Source organism: Panthera tigris, chromosome A3 (assembly GCF_018350195.1).
Source record: "Panthera tigris isolate Pti1 chromosome A3, P.tigris_Pti1_mat1.1, whole genome shotgun sequence".
Classification (NCBI taxonomy): domain Eukaryota; kingdom Metazoa; phylum Chordata; class Mammalia; order Carnivora; family Felidae; genus Panthera; species Panthera tigris.
The window spans coordinates 78,714,084-78,739,612 of record NC_056662.1 but is presented as its reverse complement, the minus strand read 5'-3'; the positions used below and the strand labels follow the sequence as shown (position 1 = coordinate 78,739,612).

General features: G+C 36.5%; 1 protein-coding gene across 3 annotated transcripts in view; it reads left to right on the top strand.

Moving 5' to 3' along the window:
* Nucleotides 1-25,210, top strand: part of USP34 (ubiquitin specific peptidase 34) — a 249,085-nt gene extending 223,875 nt beyond the window's left edge. For all 3 annotated transcript variants that reach the window (XM_042981450.1, XM_042981449.1, XM_042981451.1), the window contains 13 exons: nucleotides 3,349-3,983; nucleotides 5,206-5,363; nucleotides 6,807-6,885; nucleotides 8,429-8,555; nucleotides 9,360-9,467; nucleotides 10,474-10,578; nucleotides 10,695-10,819; nucleotides 11,810-11,933; nucleotides 20,409-20,488; nucleotides 22,605-22,745; nucleotides 22,852-22,995; nucleotides 23,670-23,829; nucleotides 24,033-25,210. In XM_042981450.1, the coding sequence (XP_042837384.1) occupies nucleotides 3,349-3,983; nucleotides 5,206-5,363; nucleotides 6,807-6,885; nucleotides 8,429-8,555; nucleotides 9,360-9,467; nucleotides 10,474-10,578; nucleotides 10,695-10,819; nucleotides 11,810-11,933; nucleotides 20,409-20,488; nucleotides 22,605-22,745; nucleotides 22,852-22,995; nucleotides 23,670-23,829; nucleotides 24,033-24,640 (2,594 nt within the window). In that variant the 3' untranslated portion in view covers nucleotides 24,641-25,210. The remainder of the gene's footprint in view (nucleotides 1-3,348; nucleotides 3,984-5,205; nucleotides 5,364-6,806; nucleotides 6,886-8,428; nucleotides 8,556-9,359; nucleotides 9,468-10,473; nucleotides 10,579-10,694; nucleotides 10,820-11,809; nucleotides 11,934-20,408; nucleotides 20,489-22,604; nucleotides 22,746-22,851; nucleotides 22,996-23,669; nucleotides 23,830-24,032) is intronic.
* Nucleotides 25,211-25,529: the final 319 nt, after the last annotated feature.

Genomic DNA, 25,529 nt, shown 5'->3' with positions numbered 1-25,529 from the left:
AGCCAAAGTTGGAAGCTTACCCGACTAAGCCACCCTGGCACTCCTGTTCTACTTATTGTAAAATTAGAAGATTACTTGGGGAAAACATCTTAAACTTGTGGGTACATGTGGATTGGCATTGGTACTCATAGGCTCATTTTTCCTGCCACTTTATGTAACTCAATAGTAATGGGTTATTTGTAAATGCTGACATGTATGTTGGTGGCATTCATGTCCTGACTTCTCATCATAAAGCAATAAAAAAAACTTACACTAAACCAAAAAAAAAAATTTTGTTTAAACAAATGGTTACTCCTAACATTCATGACAGTACTGAGGATATGGTATTCTCATACACGGCAGTGAAGTAAGTTAACATTACGGTATGAAAGGCCATTTAGCAATATGTATCAAGATACTTCAAAATGCTTTGCCCTTTTTAAATTCAGTAGTATCATTTGAAGGATTCCAATAGAAGTAAGTCATCTAATGTATGGATGCCTAAATAGCATTAGTTATAATTGTGAAAAATTAAAAACTGGATGTTCAGCTGGGAAATAAATTGTTAATAATGAATCATTTAAAAATTATAATAGTTTTAGGGGTGCCTGGGTGGCTCAGTCTGTTAAGTGTCCAACTTTGGCACAGGTTGAGTTTGAGCCCCACTTGGACTAGGATTTTCTCTCTCTCACTCGGTCTCTGTCTCTCTCAAAATAAATAAACTTTAAAAAAATAAAAATTGTAATAGTTTTAGACTATAGTAAACACATAGTAACATAGTTTTAGACTATAGTAAACACATAGTGTTGTGTGGTGAAAAAGTGCTTTTGATAATGTAACTTGAAAAAACAGCCAAAATGTTTTCATAGAACAATAAACCTTAGAATAAGAATTAGAGTAACATGTATAGAAGAAAAACTACAGAGAAATACTATTAAATCTTACAAAATAATTTTAAGGAATGCTTTAGAATGTTTAGAGAAAAGAAGAAAAATGGAGGCATGATAAGTGTCTTAAAATAGTTGAAGAGTTGCCATATAGAAATGGAAGTAGATTTGTCCTAAGTTCTCTCTAGCATAGAACTTAAATAAAGGAACTCTTCAGTCATAGCAAGGCAGTTTTTAACAAAATGGTCTGTTCTTTCATATTGACCTTCTTAACTGTGTCAGTGATAAACATAATTTAAAAGCTGTGTATTTCTCCCAAGGAGAACTTATTTTTTATTTAAAAGCAGATAGCTCTTCAAGAAATAAATAGATGGTTTGGTATATGATAAAGCAAAGCTAAATGTTAATTGTGGAATTTAAGTGGGTCTTTATTTTATTTTATTTTTTTTAACGTTTATTTATTTTTGAGACAGAGAGAGAGCGTGAACAGGGGAGGGGCAGAGAGAGAGGGAGACACAGAATCTGAAATAGGCTCCAGGCTCTGAGCTGTCACCACAGACCCCGGTGCGGGGCTCGAACTCACAGACCGTGAGATCATGACCTGAGCCGAAGTCGGATGCTTAACCGACCGAGCCACCCAGGCACCCCTTAAGTGGGTCTTTAGTAAAGTTTTTTAAACCTTTCATTGTGTTTGAAAATTTTGCATAATAAAATATTGGGATAAAAATATATAACTTAATCTAAGTAAGTTTTTGCTAATCACAAATTGTCTCAGTAGCAGCTTAAACAAAAATTGAACAGAATGACCCTTAAATGCCAAGTTTTAACTTTTGAAACACATGCCAAATTGAGCCTAACTGAAAACAGACTAACCAGAGCAACGTATAGAGGGAAAAATATGTAGAGATGGAGTATTGTGCACAAAGTTGTGCATAAAGTTTAATTTGAAATAAATCTTTAAAACAGGTTACAGTTAATCTTAGAAACTAACTTTATTTGCTTTGACAGAACATTGGAAATTATCAAATTATAGGTAGAATAGTAGGAAACAATTAGTAGGCATAGTGAAAAGAGTTAAACTAAGGCATTAGAGTCCTTGAGGTGAGGAGGTTCTATGATGACTTTTTAGGAGCATTAGCTCATGAATCGGGTATATTTGGGTTTGAATTCCAGCTCTGCCACTAGATGTGTAATATGGGTGTAGTCTTACTAAGTCCGAATGAAAGTGAGGATAATAAAAGTAGTGCTTGCTACATAAAATAACGGTGTTAAATAGTATAAATGTTCAAGAAATGTTAGCAGTTCTTGTTGTTGTGATTATTGTTGTTTGACCATTATCATTACTGTCATTGTCATCCTTATCATCTCCCAAGGCTAAATCTGAGCTCTACCTCTTTATCTGTGTGACCTTGGTCTTTGCTTCTCCAAGATTCAGATTTTCCAATGTAACATCACCTACCTCCAGGATGATTGTAAGGATTAAATAAAATAATATGTTTAAAGTACCTTGCTCAGTGCTTTGCACATAGTAACTTTTTACAGAGGGACTCAACTAATGAGTTACTTACCTCTCAGAATTATATGCTTAATAACCTTTTTCAGGTATGCTGAAGGAGGGATGCTTTCTTTGCATTCAGAGTCAGCCTAGAAGCGTCCAGTTAGGGAATGAATAAGTCATGGGGATAAAAGAGACAGCATAGGGAACATAGTCAGTGATACTGTAGTAGTGTTGTGTGGTGACAGATGGTAGCTACACTTGTGGGCAGCATAGCCTAACATAAAGGGAAGTTGAATTACTATGTTGTACACCTGAGACTAATATAACATTGTATGACAACTATACACAAATTAAAAAAAATTTAATACAAATTTAGCCTAGAAGACTTTTAAAGATTTTCCAAAGTTAATGTTCTATAATTGGCATATATAATCTTCTACATTATAATGAACTTTAAAATAGAAGGTCTCCTTCTATTTTTGTAACTTTACATTTTACTGTTAACTGTAAATCATTACAAAATAATTTATCATCATTTTGTAAAGAAGAAGAAAAGTAAGATGCTAAAACATCGAATGATCTGACCATGTCAGACAGCCTTAGCTAGGTCTTCTGGCTCCAAATGCTGTATTATTCCTGGTAAACCATATTATTTCCTAAGAAGAAATGAAACGATAAAATAAGTGGAAAATTCTGTATCTTGGGAAAGCTAACCAAGAAGGTTAAAAACTGTTTCTATTAATGCAGTTACTGTCACTACTTTAAAAGTAACAATGACAGAATGGAAGGCGTCTGTTTTCATCATTCCTTGGGATCTTTCTTTGGGGCCAGTGGTAGAGCAGAACGATATTAAGAAATGTTCATGTCCCTTAATTTTTAATCATTTTGATTTTTAAAGAGAAGAGTGGCTTTGTGTTTAATGACTGCTCTTCAGTCTGTTTTATATCTTATAAGGATCTGACAGTTTTGTTTTACATTTTATAGCTGCAGCTTATCTTCTGGTGTCCCTTATACCAAGCAATTCATTCCGCCAGATGTTCCGGTCAACAAGGTCTTTGCACATCCCAACCCGTGACCTTCCACTCAGTCCAGACACAACAGTAGTCCTACATCAGGTCTACAACGTGCTCCTTGGTTTGCTCTCAAGAGCCAAACTTTATGTTGATGCTGCTGTTCATGGCACTACAAAGCTAGTGCCCTATTTTAGCTTTATGACTTACTGTTTAATTTCCAAAACTGAGAAGCTGATGTTTTCCACATATTTCATGGATTTGTGGAACCTTTTCCAGCCTAAACTTTCTGAGCCAGCAATAGCTACAAATCACAATAAACAGGCTTTGCTTTCATTTTGGTACAATGTGTGTGCTGACTGTCCAGAGAATATCCGCCTTATTGTTCAGAACCCAGTGGTAACCAAGAACATTGCCTTCAATTACATCCTTGCTGACCATGATGATCAGGATGTGGTGCTTTTTAACCGTGGGATGCTGCCAGCCTACTACGGCATTCTGAGGCTCTGCTGTGAACAGTCTCCTGCATTCACACGACAACTGGCTTCTCACCAGAACATCCAATGGGCCTTTAAGAATCTTACACCACATGCCAGCCAATACCCTGGAGTGAGTAAAATTGATAATTATTTCTGTATCTTCAAATTGATTGGAAATAACCAATTTGTCCCCCTGGTGGGAAGTGGTGACAAAATATGGAAATATGTATAGTCTAACTTTAACTGTTCTTTCTTAAGAACTTACTGTGTATTTGTTTTCTTGAATATATGTATAAAATGCTGTAGTACTATAACATTGGTAAGTAATACGGATAATTCTTAGGTTGATGTTGAAATTGTATCTCTAATTGAACTTAGCTATTTTAATTTATTTAGATATTTATTATCAAGATCTACATGCTGTGCTAAGTTGTGAACTATGCAATATTTTTATCTTAGCTGTAGTATTCCCTAGTGTTTTTTTCTTAACTACATTCAGGGGAATGAAATGGTTAAGGAGTCCATCAGAATACAAATATATGCGGTCTAAATCTGGTACCTTTATTTCTGCAGACTGTTTATAAGTTTCATATTAAAAACTCCCCCCTTCATGTATAGCTGTCATTCCTGGATATTCCGTTACACTATTGCTTCTTAACACTGTTGTAAACTCAAGATGACATCAAGAGGGTTTAAGTCTGGAAAAGGGGTTGGAAGAAGAGTGAAGAACCCTTTTTTCAAGCTGTCAACCTAGAGGCCACAAACTGCTAATATGAGAAGTTTTTTGCTAAATGGGAGATGGTGGGAGTGGAGAGTAGTGGCGTTTTCTTTTTTTTCTTTAATTTTTTTTCAACGTTTATTTATTTTTGAGACAGAGAGAGACAGAGCGTGAACGGGGGAGGGTCAGAGAGAGGGAGACACAGAATCTGAAACAGGCTCCAGGCTCTGAGCTGTCAGCACAGAGCCCGACGCGGGGCTCGAACTCACGGACCGCGAGATCATGACCTGAGCCGAAGTCGGACGCTTAACCGACTGAGCCACTCAGGCGCCCCAGTAGTGGCGTTTTCAAGACATTCAACATTTACTTAAGAGTTCAGTCAAATGAATGCAATGAAGAGTATTTTAATTACTGGTATCCTTGAATTACATACTACTTTTTCCTGTTGAAAAACACCTTAATTAAGATCCTTTAGACATGATGTAGTAAATTGTTCCACACGCCCCCCCACCCCCCTGCCAAGAAAGAATAACCTAATTTCCAGCCAAGAAATTTAGAATGCCTACAATAGAGGAAATGTTCTAAAATGTTGTAGGGTTAAAAGGTCACCAAAATGCTTCTTTGCCCTTTTTAGGCAGTAGAAGAACTGTTTAACCTGATGCAGCTGTTTATAGCTCAGAGGCCAGATATGAGAGAAGAAGAATTAGAAGATATTAAACAGTTTAAGAAAACAACCATAAGTTGTTACTTACGTTGCTTAGATGGCCGCTCCTGCTGGACTACTTTAATAAGGTAAAAAGATGTTTTCTGGTGATTTTTTAATATGTTTTGTTTTTCCAAGTGAGGAAATGGGCACTATCCTTTTGGACCTTTTGAAGAGTTATAATTAAACTATAACTGAGAGTTTACCAATTCTTGAAAGTTATTAGGGAAGCATTTTCCATGTAGTTACCTTGGAAGGATTTAGCTCTTAAAAATTAACACTACTTTTGAACAGCTTTCATTTTGTTTTGGTTTGGGATTGTTTGTATGTGTTTTATCAGAATCTTAATGTATAATCTTAAATCTGAAGCTTGAATCCTCCTCTGTGTTGCTATTCATCCTGACTTATGCTTAGACAGTTCAGTTCTAGAGGCCTCCAAAAACAGCTTTCTCCATCTTTGGATGAGTCTTACTGTTAATGTTTTAAATTGTTTAGCGCAGATCTACCTGTCTTTTTTAACTATAAGAATTAGCCAAATAACAAAACATCATTATAATTGTTCAGAGCTACAGAAGTTATTGAATGGTTGTAAAGGAACTCTGCAATAAATGACACATAATTCCCTTAACTGTAGAAAGTCTAAGTTAATTTCTTAAAACGCTTCTGTGTATTACATTTAAGACTTGGAGGTAATGTCCTTTATGGGGCACATTTTGGCAGTATTTCTTTGAACACTATAATATTTTAAGCTTGATCAACCAAGATAAAGTTATTTCAGGTTTTCTTGAGAAAATTTTCAAATTTGAATCTTTATTAGTACACAAAATGAATTAACTTATGCTTTTGCTCTAAAGGAATTCTTTTAAAATGTTGGCATTAATTTTAAATACATTGTTTTCCCAAGGTTTACTATTTATCTTTTTCTTAAAAAAAAAAAAAAAAAGATTGAGCTTTCTTAATTCTTTTTTGAAAAAGTAAAGAAAACATCTAACTAAAGTAGAAGGAATTCTGGTTGTACTTCTATATAGCAGCAGTTTCCAGTACGTAATAATGAAATTAGGTCTGTTAACAGGAGCAATACAACTACTTTTGAGGATTATTATCACATAAATTATTTTCAAGGCCATGGTGTGTTTAATGTTTCCCCTTCATGTTTCTCTTTCTTCCCAAGAACCAGCTGATGAGTGCTTGGATAGTATAAGTGTATTTTGTTATTATCCAGAAGATAAACCCATTATAAAAAATAAACATTATATATACTGAAACTTTAAGAATATTCACATGATACCTCTCTTCCACTGTTTCGAGCAATTGTTGACTAGATACTAGCATATGCAACTTTTCTCCATGTTATTTAGAGCGTTTCTTAATATTATCTCCTTTTATTACATTACTAAAAAACAGATATAAGCAGTCTCTCCTGTAGGTAGAAAAGTAGAGAGTCTAAATGACCATTTAGTTCTATTTTTTTGTCACCTGAGTTTTCCATTCTGATGCAGAGTTCTCAACCTGGACTTTATGTATTCTTCTAGTGCCTTCAGAATACTATTAGAATCTGATGAAGACAGACTACTTGTTGTATTTAATCGAGGGTTGATCCTGATGACTGAGGTAAATATTTTATTCCATTTTACAGTAGACGTATCTCATTTTAATGTTTTCACCAAGACTTCTTTTTTTATGGATATTTAGTATTCATGCTAGACTGTTTTACAGGTCTTTAGATTTTGGTTATACAGATCAATAAATGCAATGTATATTCCAAGAATAATAAGGTCACAGGTTTTAGGTTGTTGTTTTCTTTGTGCACTGTAATTCCATACTTCTTATTTTGTATTTAGAACAACACTGTTTTTATTGATTCCATTTGTAAGGGTAGAAACAGATGAAATTCATGTGATTTAATCACTAGCACAGTTTTTCAATATCTCACTTATTTGACAGTTAAGAAACTGAGATTACTTACCATCATCAGAGGAAGCCATTGAGACTGTTATAGGTGGTTAAAATCACCTGTTCATTCTTCCCACAATTCTTGAACATCCACAACTATGAGATGATTTTAAAGCCATAGAGGTACATTTTACCCTTTAGTCTAATAATGGAGAGAAGACAAAAGAATATATGCCAAGAATACCATGAGAAATAAGAGTTAGGATAGCTTTTTCAGTTAATGGTGTTACAGAATAGGAAAACCACATTTTTGAAACTGCACTTATGAAGAATTTGAACTTGTAAAGATAAGTGGGAGAGTATTTAGATAAATGATGTGGTCACCACAGGGGCAACAAAGTATTGTCATATTTGAAAAAATGCCACATATTTTTGTTTGGCTAGAACAAAAGGTATGTGAAGAGTAGTGCGAATTTCATTCTTTCATTCAACAGATGTTTGAATGTCTACTCTTTGCCACGCATTGTGCTAGGCACTGGGTATACAGCAGTGAACAAGACAGACATGGTTCCTGTCCTCATGGCTTATAGGTTAAGTGCCATACAAGTACATTGTTTAGTTAAGGTACCACTACAGATTCTAGACGATGGATTTTGAACTTTGAATTATGGATAGTATATAGGTTATAGGGAACTGATTTGAGAGGATTAGAAAAAAAAAGCTTTGTGTAAAATGAAATAGGAAAAAAAAGTTAAGGATTTGGAATGAAAAGATTTAATAAGCTAATATGATTAAAGGAATTCTACCTTTTGGAGCCCTTTTTCCTCATTCAGGTGTACTGTTTTGGCTATAGCTGACAACCATTTCACTATTGTCTTCCTTCCGAAGCCCTAGAATGTTAGAGACAGCAGTTACCCATTCTTCACAATCTTGTTGCCTGCTGCTTTGCAATCTCTAAGGCTTGTGGCATTAGAGCAAACAGTAACCAAAAACAAACAAAATGATTAAACGAATTATTCCTTCAGATCAAAATGTATGCATAAAATATCAGCTCTGCAGGTGAGCACTGTTTTTGTATTTTAAGGAAGAGCTGAATTGGGAGAATTTGACTTTTAGGTAGAAAGCAAATACATTTGCTTTGGGCACATGTGCACACACATAAAGTCTGGAAATATCTGTCATAAAGGGTGAGCACTACCATTTTGTGGCTCAGTAAAGTAAAAATGAAATGAAAATTTCCATCTTTTTAAATCACTTGTAGTCATTCAACACTCTGCACATGATGTATCATGAAGCCACAGCTTGCCATGTGACTGGAGATTTAGTAGAACTTCTGTCAATATTCCTTTCAGTTTTGAAGTCTACACGCCCGTATCTTCAGAGAAAAGGTTTGGTCATTCTTCTTATTTTTGTCACCTTTAACTATTACAGAACAAAATAAGGGTTTCAAACCACATGTTTCAGAGATTTTTGTCTTTATCTCTAGTTGATGGTACAGAAGATGAGAATGCTCCCTGTCATCAAATATTCATCATGACCTCCCGATATAAAGCTGGAATGCTCTTGTTTATTCTCTAATGCCTTCCTGGAAAATAGGCAGCATCTTATAAGTGTTAAAATTTAGGAGACTAGAAAATGCTTCCAAGCAGAGTAACAACATGGGTATTTTGTGAAGGTTCTCCAGCTGGAAACCTCCATGGCTTAGGTTAGATTATTTTTAGTTTCAAGAGAAATAACTATAAAAGATATCTCTCCCCCACAGTGTGAACTCTGAACTTCATATAAATTTCTAGAAAACGGACATATTCATGACTAAAATAATGTGTTTTAAGAAACCTAACAGGTTTGGGGCGCCTGGGTGGCTCAGTGGGTTAAGCATCTGGCTCTTGGTTTCAGTTCATGTCTTGGTCTCGTGAGATTGAGCCCTGCATCAGGCTCTGTGCAGAGCCTGCTTGGGATTCTGTCTCCCTCTCTCTGCCCCTACCCCACTCGTGCTCTGTGTCTCTCAAAGCAATCTAGTAGATTTAACAGTAGTAGCTATCTCATGAAAATAATCACTTAGCTTTCACCAAAGATGTTTATGTCATTAACTTGATTTTCTTAGTGTTAGCATTCTGTAGGTAATAATAGAAAATAATTGTAAGGAAGTTTGAACTCAAGTGGCATATTTATGTATGCTTTTGTATTTGCAGATGTGAAACAAGCATTAATCCAGTGGCAGGAGCGAATTGAATTTGCCCATAAACTGTTAACTCTTCTTAATTCCTATAGTCCTCCAGAACTTAGAAATGCCTGTATAGGTAAGTTACTTGGAAAATATACCTGTGTGAAAACCTAGTGGAAGATTCTTACGGAATATTTTTTGCAAGATGTGGTATTAGTTCTGTGGTATTAGCTTCAGAAATAAGCTAATACCATAGATGTGGTATTAGCTTCAGAAAACATTTTTACTTTTTATGTGTAACTCATACTGGCCAGCAAATCCTAGAAAATCTAGTTATATTTTTCAACATGCCAGTAATTATGTGATCATGGGCAGGTCACATAACATATCTAGGCTCTTTGAGCTTAGGTTATTTCTAGATCTTTTGCAGCTCTGAAATCTTCTGGTCCTATATAAACAAGGTAGAATCACACAAATGTTTACAAAGGAGAGCTGATATTATAAAGAGTTGGAGTAATTATTTCACTGTCCGTTCTTTTGCCTAAAGATACTTCTTAGTAGCTGTTCTCAGACTCATGAGTATTTTACCTTTTTAAAGTCCTCTTTAGAGACTGTAACTATTTATGGTTTGTTTGTTGTTTTTTTTTTTTTTTTTTTTTTCATTTACAAAATGATGTGAGTAACTGGCTGTCATGTATAAGTAATCAGTTTTGGTCTGATGTTCTGTGGAATCACTGGCCTGTAACTTCAGTAACCTCTGACTGCCAGTAGCCTGTCATCATCACAAGGTTTACGTCTGTGTGATGTTGATTTTATGAAGACACGACATCAGTGTGCATTAAATATTTCCTTTAGTGTACTTATCCATGGTGCTTCTCTTGGATAAATAAAATACACGTAAATAGTTTTAAACTTTGGTTTCTAAATGATATTGTGGTTAGTAACTCTGCTGATTCAGATTTGATTGAGCATCAGACAGAATTTCTCCCAGTGTCAGGAGCTAAAACCGTTTTAGACTCATTAAAACTTTCCACCTGCCATACTGCAACCAATCACCCTAACAGGATTTGTGAGTTTCAAAGTAGCAGGTTAGATATATACTCCAGTTTTACTTTAAACTCACACTGTGTTTTTATTTTCAGATGTCCTCAAGGAACTTGTGCTTTTGAGTCCCCATGACTTTCTTCATACTCTGGTTCCATTTCTACAACACAACCATTGTACTTATCATCATAGTAATATACCAAGTACGTATTCCTCAAGCACAGTACTTGAATGTGGTTGGCATTTAATCTTTCTGCACACTGAAACATGGAGATTTATTTTTTCCATTTATTCTTATTGTACACTTTTAATGTCTTAGTGTCTCTTGGACCTTATTTCCCTTGTCGAGAAAATATCAAGCTAATAGGAGGGAAAAGCAATATTCGGCCTCCGCGCCCTGAACTCAATATGTGCCTCTTGCCCACAATGGTGGAAACCAGTAAGGTATGTTGGGATGCCAGGAAAACCATGTTTCTGTAGTACACCGTAATTTGAAATTTCCCCTCTAGCAGTTATATTAGATTTAAATGACCATTTTGTGGATCCTAAGAAGATTAGACTCATTCGGACTTTTTCCTTTTAGTGCTCTGAAATGTTGGTTGAGTATTTGCAAAATCAACAACAAGCACAAGTAATAAGTTTTTTCCCTCCCTCAAAAAAATACCCTAATAGAAAGTCTTAGTAGTATTTGTCACTAGGCTAAATTATAACTGGGTCATATTTCTAAACCTGAAGAGTCAAGTTAGGTATTTATTATTGTTTAAATTTGACCATATAATCAATGACTTCATTTACTGCCCTTTCCTTATAATCCCTTGACCTAAGCCTAATATCACTGATAGATTTATCATCATTTGTAGTCTGATTCTTCTCTTCTAATTCATATTCTAAAATAATGCTAATTCTAAATTATAGAGAACATTGAACAGAGGATAATTTATCTTAGTTTCAACATTTTTTTAACAATTTTTCCCTTTATCTATCTTCACCCCACTTCATTCACACTGCCCCTGGCCCACCATCTTTGGATCTTAACTATACTTAAGTTCTTATAAAATATTAAAAATAATTAACACTGTAGTAACCATTACAGAAATCATTTGAAATCTATTTCAAAAATCAAATTTAATTCAACTCTTCTTGATGATGTCTGTAGAACTAAAGTGTCACATTTTAAAATCCTACAGTAATTTTACTTTATTAAAGTATATAGAAATAATGGGTAATTTAATTGATAGCATTTGCACACTGAAAATAAATTTGTGACAATTAAGATCTTAACATTACTAGAAACTTGGAATTTAAAACTAGGTTCTTATAGAATTTAAATATTTAATCAGCTTTTTAGTTTAAACTTATTACATTTGCACAAAATATGCTCTTTAATTTATTATACAATTTAAGTGCAACCATTTTATCATCTTTAACCTTCAGGGCAAAGATGACGTTTATGATCGTATGCTGCTAGACTACTTCTTTTCTTATCATCAATTCATCCATCTATTATGCCGAGTTGCAATCAACTGTGAAAAATTTACTGAAACATTAGTTAAGCTGAGTAAGTATAAAAGATGAGCAGTAAATTCCACTGAATTATTTTAAGCCCCTAGCCACTCAGGAAGGGGAGACCAAAATGAGACCATCCTTTTTTTCTTTTTTAAAGTGACTGTTTAAAAATATTAATTATTCTTGGGAACATTTTTATTTTTATTAAGAAAACACCAACTTACTGGTTTCCATTGAATAGTTCTGCCCAGAGTTTCAGCTGGCCTATAAAGGAGTGTGGAGTAGGGCTGATCACTTTGTTCATAGAAGCCCAAGTCCTCCTCCATCTGCCCAGCAGAATTTAAAAACAAATACCAAAAACTACTCTGCTTTAGGGAGGCAGGCTTAGAGAGGTGGACTTTCCCAGCCCTGATCTTGAGGATAAGATGAGATCTATAGTGCCAGCTGTGCTTTGGAGCTGGCAATGCCAAGAGCAAACTGAGTGGGCTTGCCAGGATGAAGCAGAGGTGCATATATGAGTAAATTAGGAGGTAAGTCTCATGAAATAGAGAGATGAGTGAGAAGAAAGGAAATTTGATAAGATATGAGAAATAGTAAACAAAACCATCAGTGAGTTATAAAAGGGCAAAAAACTCAAATTATTCAAGAATGTGCCTGAGACCTATAAGAGAATTGCTCCCTTTGGGTGACTTTTTCTAGCTGAAAAGTCTTTAGAAGATATGTCCCCTCTCTTAGGACCTCCAGAGTTACCAGGGTCTGTGTGGCCTGTGAGTCTTACTTCTTTACGGATGGCCCAGGATCCTCTCCCAGTGTTCTGTAGTTTTGTTTCAGAGCATAGGAAGTGAAATGCTCATGGAACCACCACCCAGGTCAAGAAACAGAATATTGTCACACTCTAGAACTCCCCATCGTGCTCCTCCTTAATCACAACCCCTTCCTTCTATGGAAGAGGTTTTGATCCACAATAAGTAGGGCAAAAGATGTGAACATACCTTAGGTTCCATTATCCAAGAAGAAGGAAGTGGTAACAGCTGTCAGGGATAATTCCTCTTCAGAAAAAACCATCTTATTGGTAAGTGATTAGAGTGTCTTCAAATTTGGAAGATTGTTCCTTCCACCTGTTATCATTAGCTGGTTTTATACATATGTGGCTGAAGTGCCAAGTGGGGGCTGTGGGTGGGGAAGCACATGATGAGATTGGCCATTTCATGATTACACAGTTTAGTCATGGCACTTGGTAAAAAACTAAAACCTAGCAGTGGCAGTGATCGAGTGTGAGAAAATGTCCAGGAATTCTGGTAACACAGCCTTGTTCCCAGATAAGAAGGGGGACTTATTAAAATGCTGACCTTAAGAAAAGTTCTTGGTAATTGTGTTCACGTGATTTATACCAAAAGTTATGTGAGGAACTATTTTGGCTGCTTGAACAGCTGTGATCAAATAGTGAATGTTGTACCCTCTTTGGGACTGTCTTTCCTCATCAATACAAATACATGTTTCAGGGAAAATAAACATGGAGGCGAGGAGGAAGGGAAAGAGGACATACACTTAGCCATCAGCATTAGCTAAATCAACTTTCATATTTTATATTCCCATCCCTTTTATAACCATGAAGCACTGTTGATGCTGCCTCCTAAGTGGTTAGTGTATGAGGATGGAAATACTCTCCCAACTGCATCATCGTCCACATTATGATAGCCACAAGCCATATGTGAGTGTTGAGAACTTGAAATGTGATTTAAGAAATGGAATTTTCATTTCATTTCATTTTAACCAAACTTAGCCAGATGTGGCTGGTGGCTGTATTGATACAAAACAAAGCCTTCACAAGTTGAGCAGGTTGTACCTTTTTTTTTTAATTAGTTAATTCATTTATGTATTTTTATTAGGACCCTCCTACTCTGCCATCTTCCCCAGAAGTCATGGTTATCTCTTAATGCAGAAAATCAGACATTATTTTGAATATGAAATAAAACAAAGACCTAAAAGCAGTGCTTTCCTTATGTGTCATCTGAATAGCGAGAGTACATCCCAGTGTTTCAGGTTAACGCCTGCTTTCAGTTGCAATGATTATTTCCAGGGAGAGGCACCTAGGAGAGAGCTTGAGAAAGCAAAGCCCACATTGACTGTAATAGGGAGCAGGCAAATTGATAAGGAGTTTCAACTTGTATAATTTCTTCAAAAACTTATATTTGGCAACAAGGAAAGAGCAAATTTAAACTGGTTGTGTCCTTAATCATTTGAGCCTTGAGGTTAGATGGTTCAAGGGCCAGAATATTGTGACCACAGGTGGGGTTGTCTCAAGACCTATATGATTGTAGGTCACTTCCAGTTTTGAGGAAAAGTCTCTGTGGTAATTCTTATGGATAACTAAGCAGATTTTAAGGTTTGTTGGGAGACAAAAAGGAATTGTGTAATAATTGTATATTAGAGTTACAGGTGCAAAACAGTAAAGTGTGGGTTGGAGTGCTTTTGAAGTAGAGGTAGGCATGGGGCTACGGAGACACAGAAGTGGGGGGAGAATTTGGGGAGAGTGAACAAAGCTACTGACTTCCATGTGAAATAACTGTGTCTGAAATTACAGTATTTTGATATTTAAAAATAGTGGAATTTAGCCAAAAAAATTCTAAAAAAGAATAAGAGGGACTGGCAACTATTTTTTTTTTTTAATTTTTTTTTTAACGTTTATTTTTGAGACAGAGAGAGACAGAGTATGAACGGGGGAGGGTCAGAGAGAGGGAGACACAGGATCTGAAACAGACTCCAGGCTCTGAGCTGTCAGCACAGAGCCCGACACGGGGCCCGAACTCACGGACCGCAAGATCATGACCTAAGCCGAAGTCGACCACTTTACCGACTGAGCCACCCAGGCGCCCCGGGACTGGCACTATTGATTTAAAAAAAAAAAAACAACAAAAAACTTACCAAAGATCAGTAATTTTTAATTTTATTTTTAAGATTTAATACATACACATATTCAAAACAGCAAGAAGTACACATCACAGTATCCCCCACTTTTATTAAATTTTTTTGTTTATCTTTTTTTGCATAAAAGCAGCAAATATAGGTTTATTTTCTCTTCTTTCTTACATAAAAGTGAATTACAATGTTTAAAACTGTGTGAAGCAGATATGAAAATACATGGGCAGAAAAACATACACAAGCAATGGAAAACGGCCCCAAATAAACATAAGGATACATGGGGGTTTGGAGTCAATTAAGATGACCTGTCAGATTTGTGGACATTGTATGGTATTGAGAGAATCAGTCAGCTACTTAGGGAGAGAAGGGGCAGGACTTTAATATCTTACACTTAAATAGATTACAGGAGGATTAAAGATTTAGCTGTGAAGAATAAAGTCATAACAATATTAAAGAAAAACACAGAATCACATAGTTAGCACCTTGAGATTTGAAAGACCATTAAGCAGGACACAAAACCCATAAACAATAAAATAAAATCTTTGGCAATATAAAAATTGAAATTACTACATGTTGAAAAATGCCATCGATGAAAATATAGCTAGTGGGGAAAATATTTGCATTCTTAACAGATAAGTGGTTAGTATTGGCAATATATAAAGAATTTTTAGGATTCAGTGAGATGGGAAAGGACATTAAGTAAAATAAGTAAAAGGCCATCAACAGGCAACTTCTTCACATAGAAAACAAGTAAATGTGTTGTAACCATATGAGGATTTTCCCTGCCTTACTAATCATGATTTCTCTTTTCTCTCTTTTTTTCCCCCCAACTATGAGATAAAGTTTAGATGGTATGCATACTTAAACAGTTTTGGGAAAGAAGAGATGTTTTCATGGAGTCAATTTGAGGAAGCATATTATTAACATTATCACTTTAGATTGTTCATGACCCTTGATCCCGCAATACCAGATCTAAGAATCTACCCTACTCTACTCATAAAAGTGTCCAACAACATGCATAGGGTGTTTATTTTCACTCAGTTTGTATTGGATAAAAACTGGAAACAACCCAGATGTCCAACAATAAGAGTTGAGCTGAGTAAACCTGTAATTTATTGTATAGTCTTTAAATAATTCATCTGTATTTTATGGTCTTTAAAAAGATAGGACCTTAGATTACATGAAAAAAAAGCAAATTGGAAAACAGTATGCAGAATGTGACCACAGACTTAGAACAATAGGAAAAATCACTTAGTACGTGTTTAAAAAAAAAACCAAACCTAGAGGCTTATACTCCGGTGGTATAAGGATAAAATTATGGGTTGCTTTCATTGTCTGGGTTAAATGTCTTAAGTTTGAAATCATTTGCAATGATCATTTGTCTTGGGGGTGGCGGGGGAACAAAATTTTTAAGTAGTAGTATAGGAAGATCGCCTGGCTGGCTTATTAGTCAGTTAAGCATCCGCTTTTTTTTTTTTTTTTTTTTTTGTAATTTTTTTTCTTAACGTTTATTTTATTTTTGAGAGACAGACACAGAGTGCAAGAGGAGGAGGGACAAAGGGAGAAGGCGACACAATCTGAGGCAGGCTCCAGGCTCTGAGCTGTCAGCACAGAGCCCAGTGTGGGGCTTGAACTCACGAACCTTGAGATAACATGACCTGAGCTGAAGTCAGATGCTCAACTGACTGAGCCACCCAGGTGCCCCAAGCATCTGATTCTTGATCTCCTCTCGTCTTGATCTCTCAGGGTCATGAGTTCAAGCCCTGCATGGCTCCACACTGGGCATGAAGCCTACTTAAAAAAAAGTGGGGGTGGGGGTGGAGGGGGAGTAGTATAGGAAAAAAAAAAAAGTATAGGAAACTGCTATTGCAGACTCCCAATATTTTTTTTTAAGTTACCAGAGTTGACATGCAAAATTAACAGTGAGATGCTCAAGTAAAATTAAATGACAGATTCCTAGATTTATAAACAATTTTCATTTTCAGAGATAAAACAATCTATCACCTTTATTATTTAACATTGCTTTTGACAATTTTGTTAATGCCTTAGTAAATGAAAGTAAAAAATAGTAAAAGGAAATTTTTGCAAGTAACATTGTATATACCTAAAAATCTAAAATCTTCAAAATCTCTGGAATTAAAAAATTAGTATAGTTGGTAAAAGTAAACAAATTAGAAATTCAGCTTATCAAAAACACAGCTGTGGTTCATGCTTTACCTTTTTTGATGTCCTGATGCTACAGTTAGCTGTTCCCAAAAGACGTCTTAAGGTTAATGAATATACCAGTTATTCAGTACAGATCAGAAGGCAGCTTCTTACTAGTCTACCAAGGGCAAATCCATCTATCCCAGGCTAATACTTAGTAATTGCATTTAATAGATATATTTATAATTAGCAGTTCATTACAAGTTAATTCACAAAGAGGAAGAACTGGCACAGTGATCTGAATACCCTGTGGTAGGGCCAGCAGATTTTTTTCCAGTAACCAACATGGGAAGCCAAATAAATAGCAATAGGTTGCTTAATGGGTATGAGTGAGAACAGGGGGAATCAGAAGAATCAGATGTGTGATATTCTGTGGCTAAGATGTCTTGATTCAGTCCTGTAGTGAACCATTAGTTGTGGGCTTTCATCCATTGACTCCCACTTCCCATGGATAATGCTTGGATGGGCTAAACACTGCTACAGAAAACTAGACAAATAATCTTAACACAATTCAGATAGGAGAGACCCTAAGCAGTAAGTATACATATACAATACTTCATCCTCAAAGCAATCATCTGAATTACCATTCTACCTACAAAAGCAGTTTTTAAAAGATTTTTAATAACTCATCTAGTAGCTTCTACAGTATAAAGTGTTATTAATGAGGAAAAGTTATTTGGAATAGTTTTTGATTATTGTATAGTACTTCATGGATAGGGTGGGGTAAGGACCCGTTGAGGATGCCTGAAGTCACAGGATAAAGAAAGATAAGTGGACAGAACCCAATATGTCTTAGGCCTACTCATCCTGATTCTTGAAACAAGGCTTGGACGTGTGCCTTGATTGCGTCGGGATGCCTATGCTTTGTACCCAGTAAAGCACCCCAGAACGTATTGGAGGAATGTGTAGAGTAGGATGGCATTGGCCTCTACCTTGAGTTACAGAGCCAAGATACCCCTGATCCCTCAGTGCTTTGTGAAAATGCTAGACTAGAAAGAAAGTGATACTTTGTTGCTCTGAAGGGATGGCCCTCCTTCCAAAGGAGGTGCACCTCAGAGGAAATAGGGCTGCGAAAGAGGTTTCATAAGCTCACCATGGTGGCACAGTGTTTTCCAGAGTGTAGTGTATATAAGATGGTCCAGGGAAAATAATTGTATATTCATAAATAGATATGGATCTTACAGTGTCACAAAAATACAAAACTAGTATACTAAATTTATGACTTCTTAGTTCTGTTGCCTAAGGCTGATGTAGTATTAGCCTCCCTAAGTGAATCTAAAGAATAGTGTTAAGTAAACAGTGTACGTGATAGGCACATATGAAAACACTTAGGAAAATGGCATGAATGATTGAAGTTTGGGGAAACACTGGTTATTGAAAAGATTACAGGCTTCACAATCAGATCTACCTGGGGTAGATGTTTTGCTCCCTGGCTTTTGGGATGAACCTGAGCAGATTACATAGTCTCTCTAAGCCTGATTTCTTCATTGAAAAAAAGGGAAATGAGGATAAAACCATGCTTTTGAAACATTGGAAGTGATGTTAGATTAGGGAAGACCTCCACAGTTTTTTGTTTGTTGTGGTAGTGCTGGCTTTTTGGTAGTTGTGGAAAATAGGAATAAAGATTGTTTTGAGGAATAATTGAGAAAAAAGAATAAAGACAAAGACTAGAGAAACTTACATTGTAATGTGCAGTCTACTTTCACCTGGGAGGGTTTAGGTCAGGGCAGGATTTAGGGGTTGGCAGACTTCCTGCAAAAAGTGTACTTTGCTGGCCATATGTATGATCTGCATCACATACTCTTCTTTGTTTCACTATTCCTTTTGCAATCCTTTAAAAATACAAAAGCCCTCCTTAGCTCACATGGCCATACAAAGATAAGTTGTGGACCAGAATTGGCCTGTAGGCCAAAGTTTGCCACCCTTTGCTGTACTTTTATGGGTGATTATGATGCACGGACATGGGAGCATAGAAAGTCTTACCTGTACCTGACAGTTTTGATGACATACCCTCGTTTGCTTATATATATTGTGATCTTACAGTGGGTAAATGCCTCCAGCCCCAACCAGATTAAGTTAGGATAAAAGAGAAAGATGACAGTTTGCTTGGGGATCTCTCTACAAAGGGTTAATCTTGACAGGAAAATAAACTTAACCCACAAAAGGGAATCTTGGCATCCTTGGATGACTAAATTGGATGACTGATCTGACTTTCTTGTCTGTCTTAAGATTTTCTTGAATCCTTGGCTCATCCCAGAGGTTGGCAAATAATAATAGCCTGCATTCTCACGTTTTTGTATAACCAGTGAGCATACCTGCACGCTGAGAGTTTTTACATTTTCTAATAAATACTGTTATTCTAAATATTTTTGTGACATGAAAATTACATGTGAGTCAAATTTCAAAGTTCTTAGGTAAAATATTATTGCAAGACAGCCACACCCATTCGTCTGGTGTTGTCTTTGGCTGCTTTCACACTACTGCGAAGTTGAGTATTTGCAACGGGGATCATTTGGCTGCAAAGACTGAAGTATTTACTATTTGGCCCTTTACTTTAAAAGTTTGTTGACTTCAGGTTTAACTCAATTTTTTCTTAACTGGAGGAGGATAACTTTTATTACTTTTATTATTTCTCCTTCTCCATGATCATATTTTCGCTGGAAGTGGGAGTGTGGAAGATGGGAAATTTACTTACAGTTGTGCTTTGAGAAGTAGGGCAGAGGGCAGGGGAACACATTTCTTAAAGATAATACTTGACATTTGGAATAGTCAGAAAGAGGAAAGGTTAAAACTATTCAATAGAGGTTCCAAATAGAACACTGACATACAGCTAAGTATGGTCCACCCAGAAGAGCTTGGGGACAAGACTAGCAGCTGTTAGACTCAAGAGCAGTGTCTGTGTAAATCCACCATAATTCTCCGTGTTTTCGGGGAAACAAGGTAAAAGAGGAAGGACCAGTATATTTTCTAATTCTCCTCATCCTCTCTTTGACCTTGCACCTCTCCCTTCCAGCTTAGCTAGTCCATGAAAATTATCTAATATGCAGGGTGGTACCTTAATCCAAGAAAGCTTTGGAACCACTTGCAATAACCTTTATTAAATTGTCCCAGATAAGGTTCTAATACTTACAAAGCAAATTGGTTTAAGTTACCTCAGATCCTTTTGGGAATGAGGTGTGGAATATGACTAAATTCAAAGTATACTGCATTCTAAATTATTTCACTGGTTAAAGCATTGGAATGAATTCTTCCCCTTTAGGTATTCTATAGATTTCTAAAACATGTACAAAATATTCATAGTTGTGACTAGAAATACCTGTAGAATTGTACCTACAAAGTTGAATACCTCAGTAGTATAATTTATAATTATAACCTATTCTGATTTCTTTTCAAATATTAGGTGTCCTAGTTGCCTATGAAGGTTTGCCACTTCATCTTGCACTGTTCCCCAAACTTTGGACTGAGCTATGCCAGACTCAGGTAAAGAAAATGAGTTTTAGATGATTTGGTCTTTCATCTCCTCACCATTTGGTCAGTAATTTTAGGAACAGTGGGTTAAACACTAGGTGGAAAAATTGGGGAGGTTTTAGAATCTTAGTAGGTAAAATATGATTAGTGGAAATAATAGCTATTAAGTATTGGGCATCAAGTTGCCCTTTGGGGTTTTTTTACTTCAGTAGATTTGTATCACAGGATTTTCAAATAAGCTAATATATTTGAATTTGTAATTTATAGGTCAATATAAATAGTTGTGGTAAAAGTCCAAAACAGGGAGGTATTTGGGGGGAAGTCCTTTACCTGTCCTTTACCTTTACCTCTTACCTGTTACCTTAGGAGTAGGTTTTCAAGGGTCTGATGTACTTTTTTTTACCAGCATGGTCATTGAGAACTGGAAACACTATATCCTACCTACTTTAAGTATCTTAAGAGCCAACTCTTTAAAGCAGGCACCTAAATAATGCTTGTTTCATTCTGGGGGAGAATGGCAGAGAGGTGGGGAAAAACCAGATTGGTCCTAAGATTTGATTCATTCCTTGGACCAGGCGCATTTAGATCCTGAGAAAACTTGGTTTCCTGACTGGTTGCAGCTGCCCATCCTCAGAGGAAGAGATGAGTTTGTTTACTTTAGCCTAAACTTTACCCACATTACAGTATCTGAAACACTTTATGCCTCTGGTACAGCCTCCTGCCTGGGCTGTAATGCTCTGTTTATTCTCCCGGTGGATGTGTGTCACACGGTGCTGTAATAGTTGTTTATCTCCTCACAAACTGAGCTCCTCAAGTGTAGAAATGGAATCCTCTCTATCCCTTCAAGAAATGTCATTTTATTCTCTGTAGTAGGAATCTTTAAAAGACTAATTTACATTGATCACATGGCGTAGTACATAGGAGACTTTGAGAAAATGACTTCCTGGGTTTTTTTCTTTGTTTTGTTTTTTTGTTTTTGTTTTTAGCTGAGTGGTTAATTCAGTAAATGGGAGAGCTCTGCTTTTTCCCTCTGCCACTGCTGCTGTTCTTTTCATTCTTGATTTGGGTAGTCGCTTTTTTTGGTTTCTGTACTCTGCCACTGGCTATTGCTTCCCTATTGTTTTATCTACTCCAGCACTTTACTGCTCCCTTAATTGGGTTGTTTTCCAAAGAATCCACCATCTCCAAAAACTTCCTTTAAAACAAAGCCAAACTGTCCAAGGCTTCCAGTCTGCCAGCGTGGTAGAAGCAGCCGTCAAGAAACACAGGCAGCAGGCAGAGGCTCTGGCTGGTAGAATTAAGCAGATTTTCCTGACACCAAGCATCTGAAGAGCTGGGTCCTGGTCCTATTCGACTTCTGATTTTTTTGGGTGAACTTGAGTGACTTACCAAGTTGCTTACTCGAATAAAGCATATACCTGTACATATTACCTAAACTTTGCCCTGTTTTATTAAATACTCCATTTTATCTCCCATATAAATGATCTTTTATTAAAATACCTATAATCTAGAGAATAGATTTACTTAAAGATATACTACTTGTGTTGAAGAGCCATGACCATTTAAAAACAGGGGAATGAAATTTTAGTAAAATTTCTTCTGTATATTGGGAACCACTAATTCTTGTGAGGTAATTAAAGGAGGTTTGCTGTTTACTTTGCCGTATTCATGGGGGGTGGGGAGGATATTTCCAAACAAATTACTATTGCTTAACGTTTTAATTCCTTTTATGGAATAAGTTTAATTCTTAAAATTTGTCTTTTTTCTATATATAGTTTGGTTACCTATTATCCATTAATTGGTCCTTTGCAAACATTCTCATCCTATTTGCTGGTCTTAATTTGTCCAGTCCTTATTCCCCCATTTAATGCTAGATAATAAAGTTGCATTTCTTTGGAAACCTATTTGTTCCTTTTGCCCTTCAGACTTGTTACTCTCTTCCTCTTATACTTACATGTAGAGTCCAAGTGACTAAGACTTGTTTTATCGGGAGGACGGTTACTATAACTGGAGTTAGAAGTGGTCTCTGAAAGGACTTAAATGACTTTGGATGTTCATCATAAGCAGTGTGTAAGCCTTGCAGTTATTTCAGTGCTCAACCATCAGTACTTCTTCTCCCCTACTGTAGTCTGCTATGTCAAAAAATTGCATCAAGCTTTTGTGTGAAGATCCCGTTTTTGCAGAATATATAAAGTGTATCCTGATGGATGAAAGAACTTTTCTAAACAACAACATTGTGTACACATTCATGACACATTTTCTTCTAAAGGTATGTCCTACCTTTGAAAACTCATTGTGTTACTTCTACCTAGTTAGTGGTTGTGTTTTCATGGTGTTGGTCTTTTGGAGATTTGTTTTTAATCTCTTTTTCTCAGGTTCAAGGTCAAGTGTTTTCTGAAGCAAACTGTGCCAATCTGATCAGCACCCTAATTACAAACTTGATAAATCAGTATCAGAATATGCAGTCTGATTTCACCAATCGTGTTGAAATTTCCAAAGCAAGTGCTTCTTTAAATGGGGTAAGAACTGGGGGAGGGAACAGTCATGTTGTACTTAAGAACTTTCCTTAAATCACCTTTGGCTTTAGTACTATTTTACTATCCTAACTTCTTCAAACTCTGGAAAAACTACCAAATTTCTAAAAACATGTGTTCACTATGGGCAGTGAAACCATTAAGAGGAGACATTCCTTTTATCTCTACTTGTTTACATTTTTTTAAAACATTACTTGTGATGTTTCTGTTATTGCCTGTGGCTCATAAATAACTGAAACAATCAAATTAATGATCCATTGATTATAAAGGCAATTAAACCTAGGGAATTAGGTGCCTTATATAGATTTCCATGATACCCAGGTCATACAGTAATGGAATGCTAACACATGTCCAGCAGCAGTTTTCCAAGTAACAAAATGTTGCTTAGATGCCAGAACAGGTTGCAGAGCTAGGTGAGTTAAGACCTTACTATTTGTGACATTCACCAGAAATCAGCCTATTTGAGAAACTGATTTCTAGATCGAGGCCTTAATTTCTCACGGATAATATCCTAATGCTGGCTTTCTAGTTTTAGCATTCTCTAAAAATGGAAAAGAAACCAGAATGGATTCCTGGAAAAGTAAATGTGTGTTAAACTGTAAACAGCTGTGTCAAAATGTTAGCTTTAGAATTTGACATGTTCCTTTCTGGGTTTACAGGATCTGCGTGCACTTGCTTTGCTCCTGTCAGTCCACACTCCCAAGCAATTAAACCCAGCTCTAATTCCAACTCTGCAAGAGCTTTTAAGCAAATGCAGGACTTGTCTGCAGCAGAGAAACTCACTCCAAGAGCAAGAAGCCAAAGAAAGAAAAACTAAAGGTTAGCTTTGTGGACTAATATTAATTATACCTTCAGGGTGGGAGAGGGGGAAGAATACACTCAGTGTAACTGACTTTGTAATAGCTGTCTGTTCAGTTGGGTCTCCTGGGTATAAATGCTAAGAACAAAATTTCCCGCAAACACCCCCCCGCCCCGGTGTGATCTCAATGACTCCTTTCAGAGAATGATGTTCATTTTTACAGATGATGAAGGGGCAACTCCTGTTAAAAGAAGGCGTGTTAGCAGTGATGAGGAGCACACTGTAGACAGCTGTATCAGCGACATGAAAACAGAAACTAGGGAGGTCCTAACCCCAACTAGCACTTCAGACAATGAGACAAGAGACTCTTCAATTATTGATCCAGGAACCGAGCAAGATCTTCCTTCCCCTGAAAATAGTTCTGTTAAAGAATATCGAATGGAAGTTCCATCTTCGTTTTCAGAAGACATGTCAAGTATCAGGTCACAGCATGCAGAAGAACAGTCCAACGAAGGTAGATTTGAAGACTGTAAAGAGTTCAAGGACCTCCACTGTTCCAAGGATTCTAACCTAGCTGAGGAAGAGTCTGAGTTCCCTTCTACTTCTATCTCTGCAGTTCTCTCTGACTTAGCTGACTTGAGAAGCTGTGATGGTCAAGCTTTGCCCTCCCAGGACCCTGAGGCTGCTCTATCACTCAGTTGTGGCCATTCCAGAGGACTCTTTAGTCACATGCAGCAACACGACATTTTAGATACTCTGTGTAGGACCATTGAATCTACAATCCATGTGATCACAAGGATATCTGGCAAAGGAAACCAAGCTGCTTCTTGACATTAGATGTAGCATGTCTACTACTTTTAAGGTCCCTTATCTCCATCCCCCACCCCCAAAGCTGTTTGTATAAGTTTTGCTTATTTCTGTTTTTGTGCTTCAGTTTGTCCAGTGCTCTCTGCTTGAATGGCAAGATAGATTTATAGGCTTAATTCTTGGTCAGGCAGAACTCCAGATGAAAAAATTTGCATCTTCAGTATACTTTCTAAAGGGCAATCAGATAACGGATATGTTTTATGTAATTAAGAGTTCACTGTAGTGGCTTTCATTTAATATGGCTGTCTGGGAGGAACAGGGTTCCCTGGCCCTGTACAATGTAATTTAAACTTACAGCATTTTTACTGTGTATAATATGGTGTCCTCTGTGCCAGTTTTGTACCTTATAATAGAGGCAGGTCGCCTCCGATCGCTGTGGTTCTTATTATCAAAATTAAGTTTACTTGTATACGGAACAACCACAAGAAATTTGATTCTGTAAAGAATCCTCTTTAGCTGTGGCCTGGCAGTATATAAATGGTGCTTTATTTAACAGAATACCTGTGGAGGAAATAAAGCACACTTGATGTAAAAATAATTGTTTTATTTTTATTGACATGACTGATTGATTGCTATTCTGTGCACTTAATTAAACTGATTGTGATGACTTTTCATTTGTTTACATTTAACATTGCTTTAGCCTTCTCAGATGAAAGTAATGAGGACACTGAGCGGGAGGGAAGCATTTCTCCATTATACTCTATTTCCTTAGTGCTGGCGGCGATCCAGAACGTAAGCTGCCCCGCAGCCTGTCAGTCCTCCGCCTGGAGTGCATAACCACTGTGGGGAGTAGCCTGATGACAAGGCCCAAGGCACCTCACTCCAACATGCTTCTGAACATATGGCTGCTATG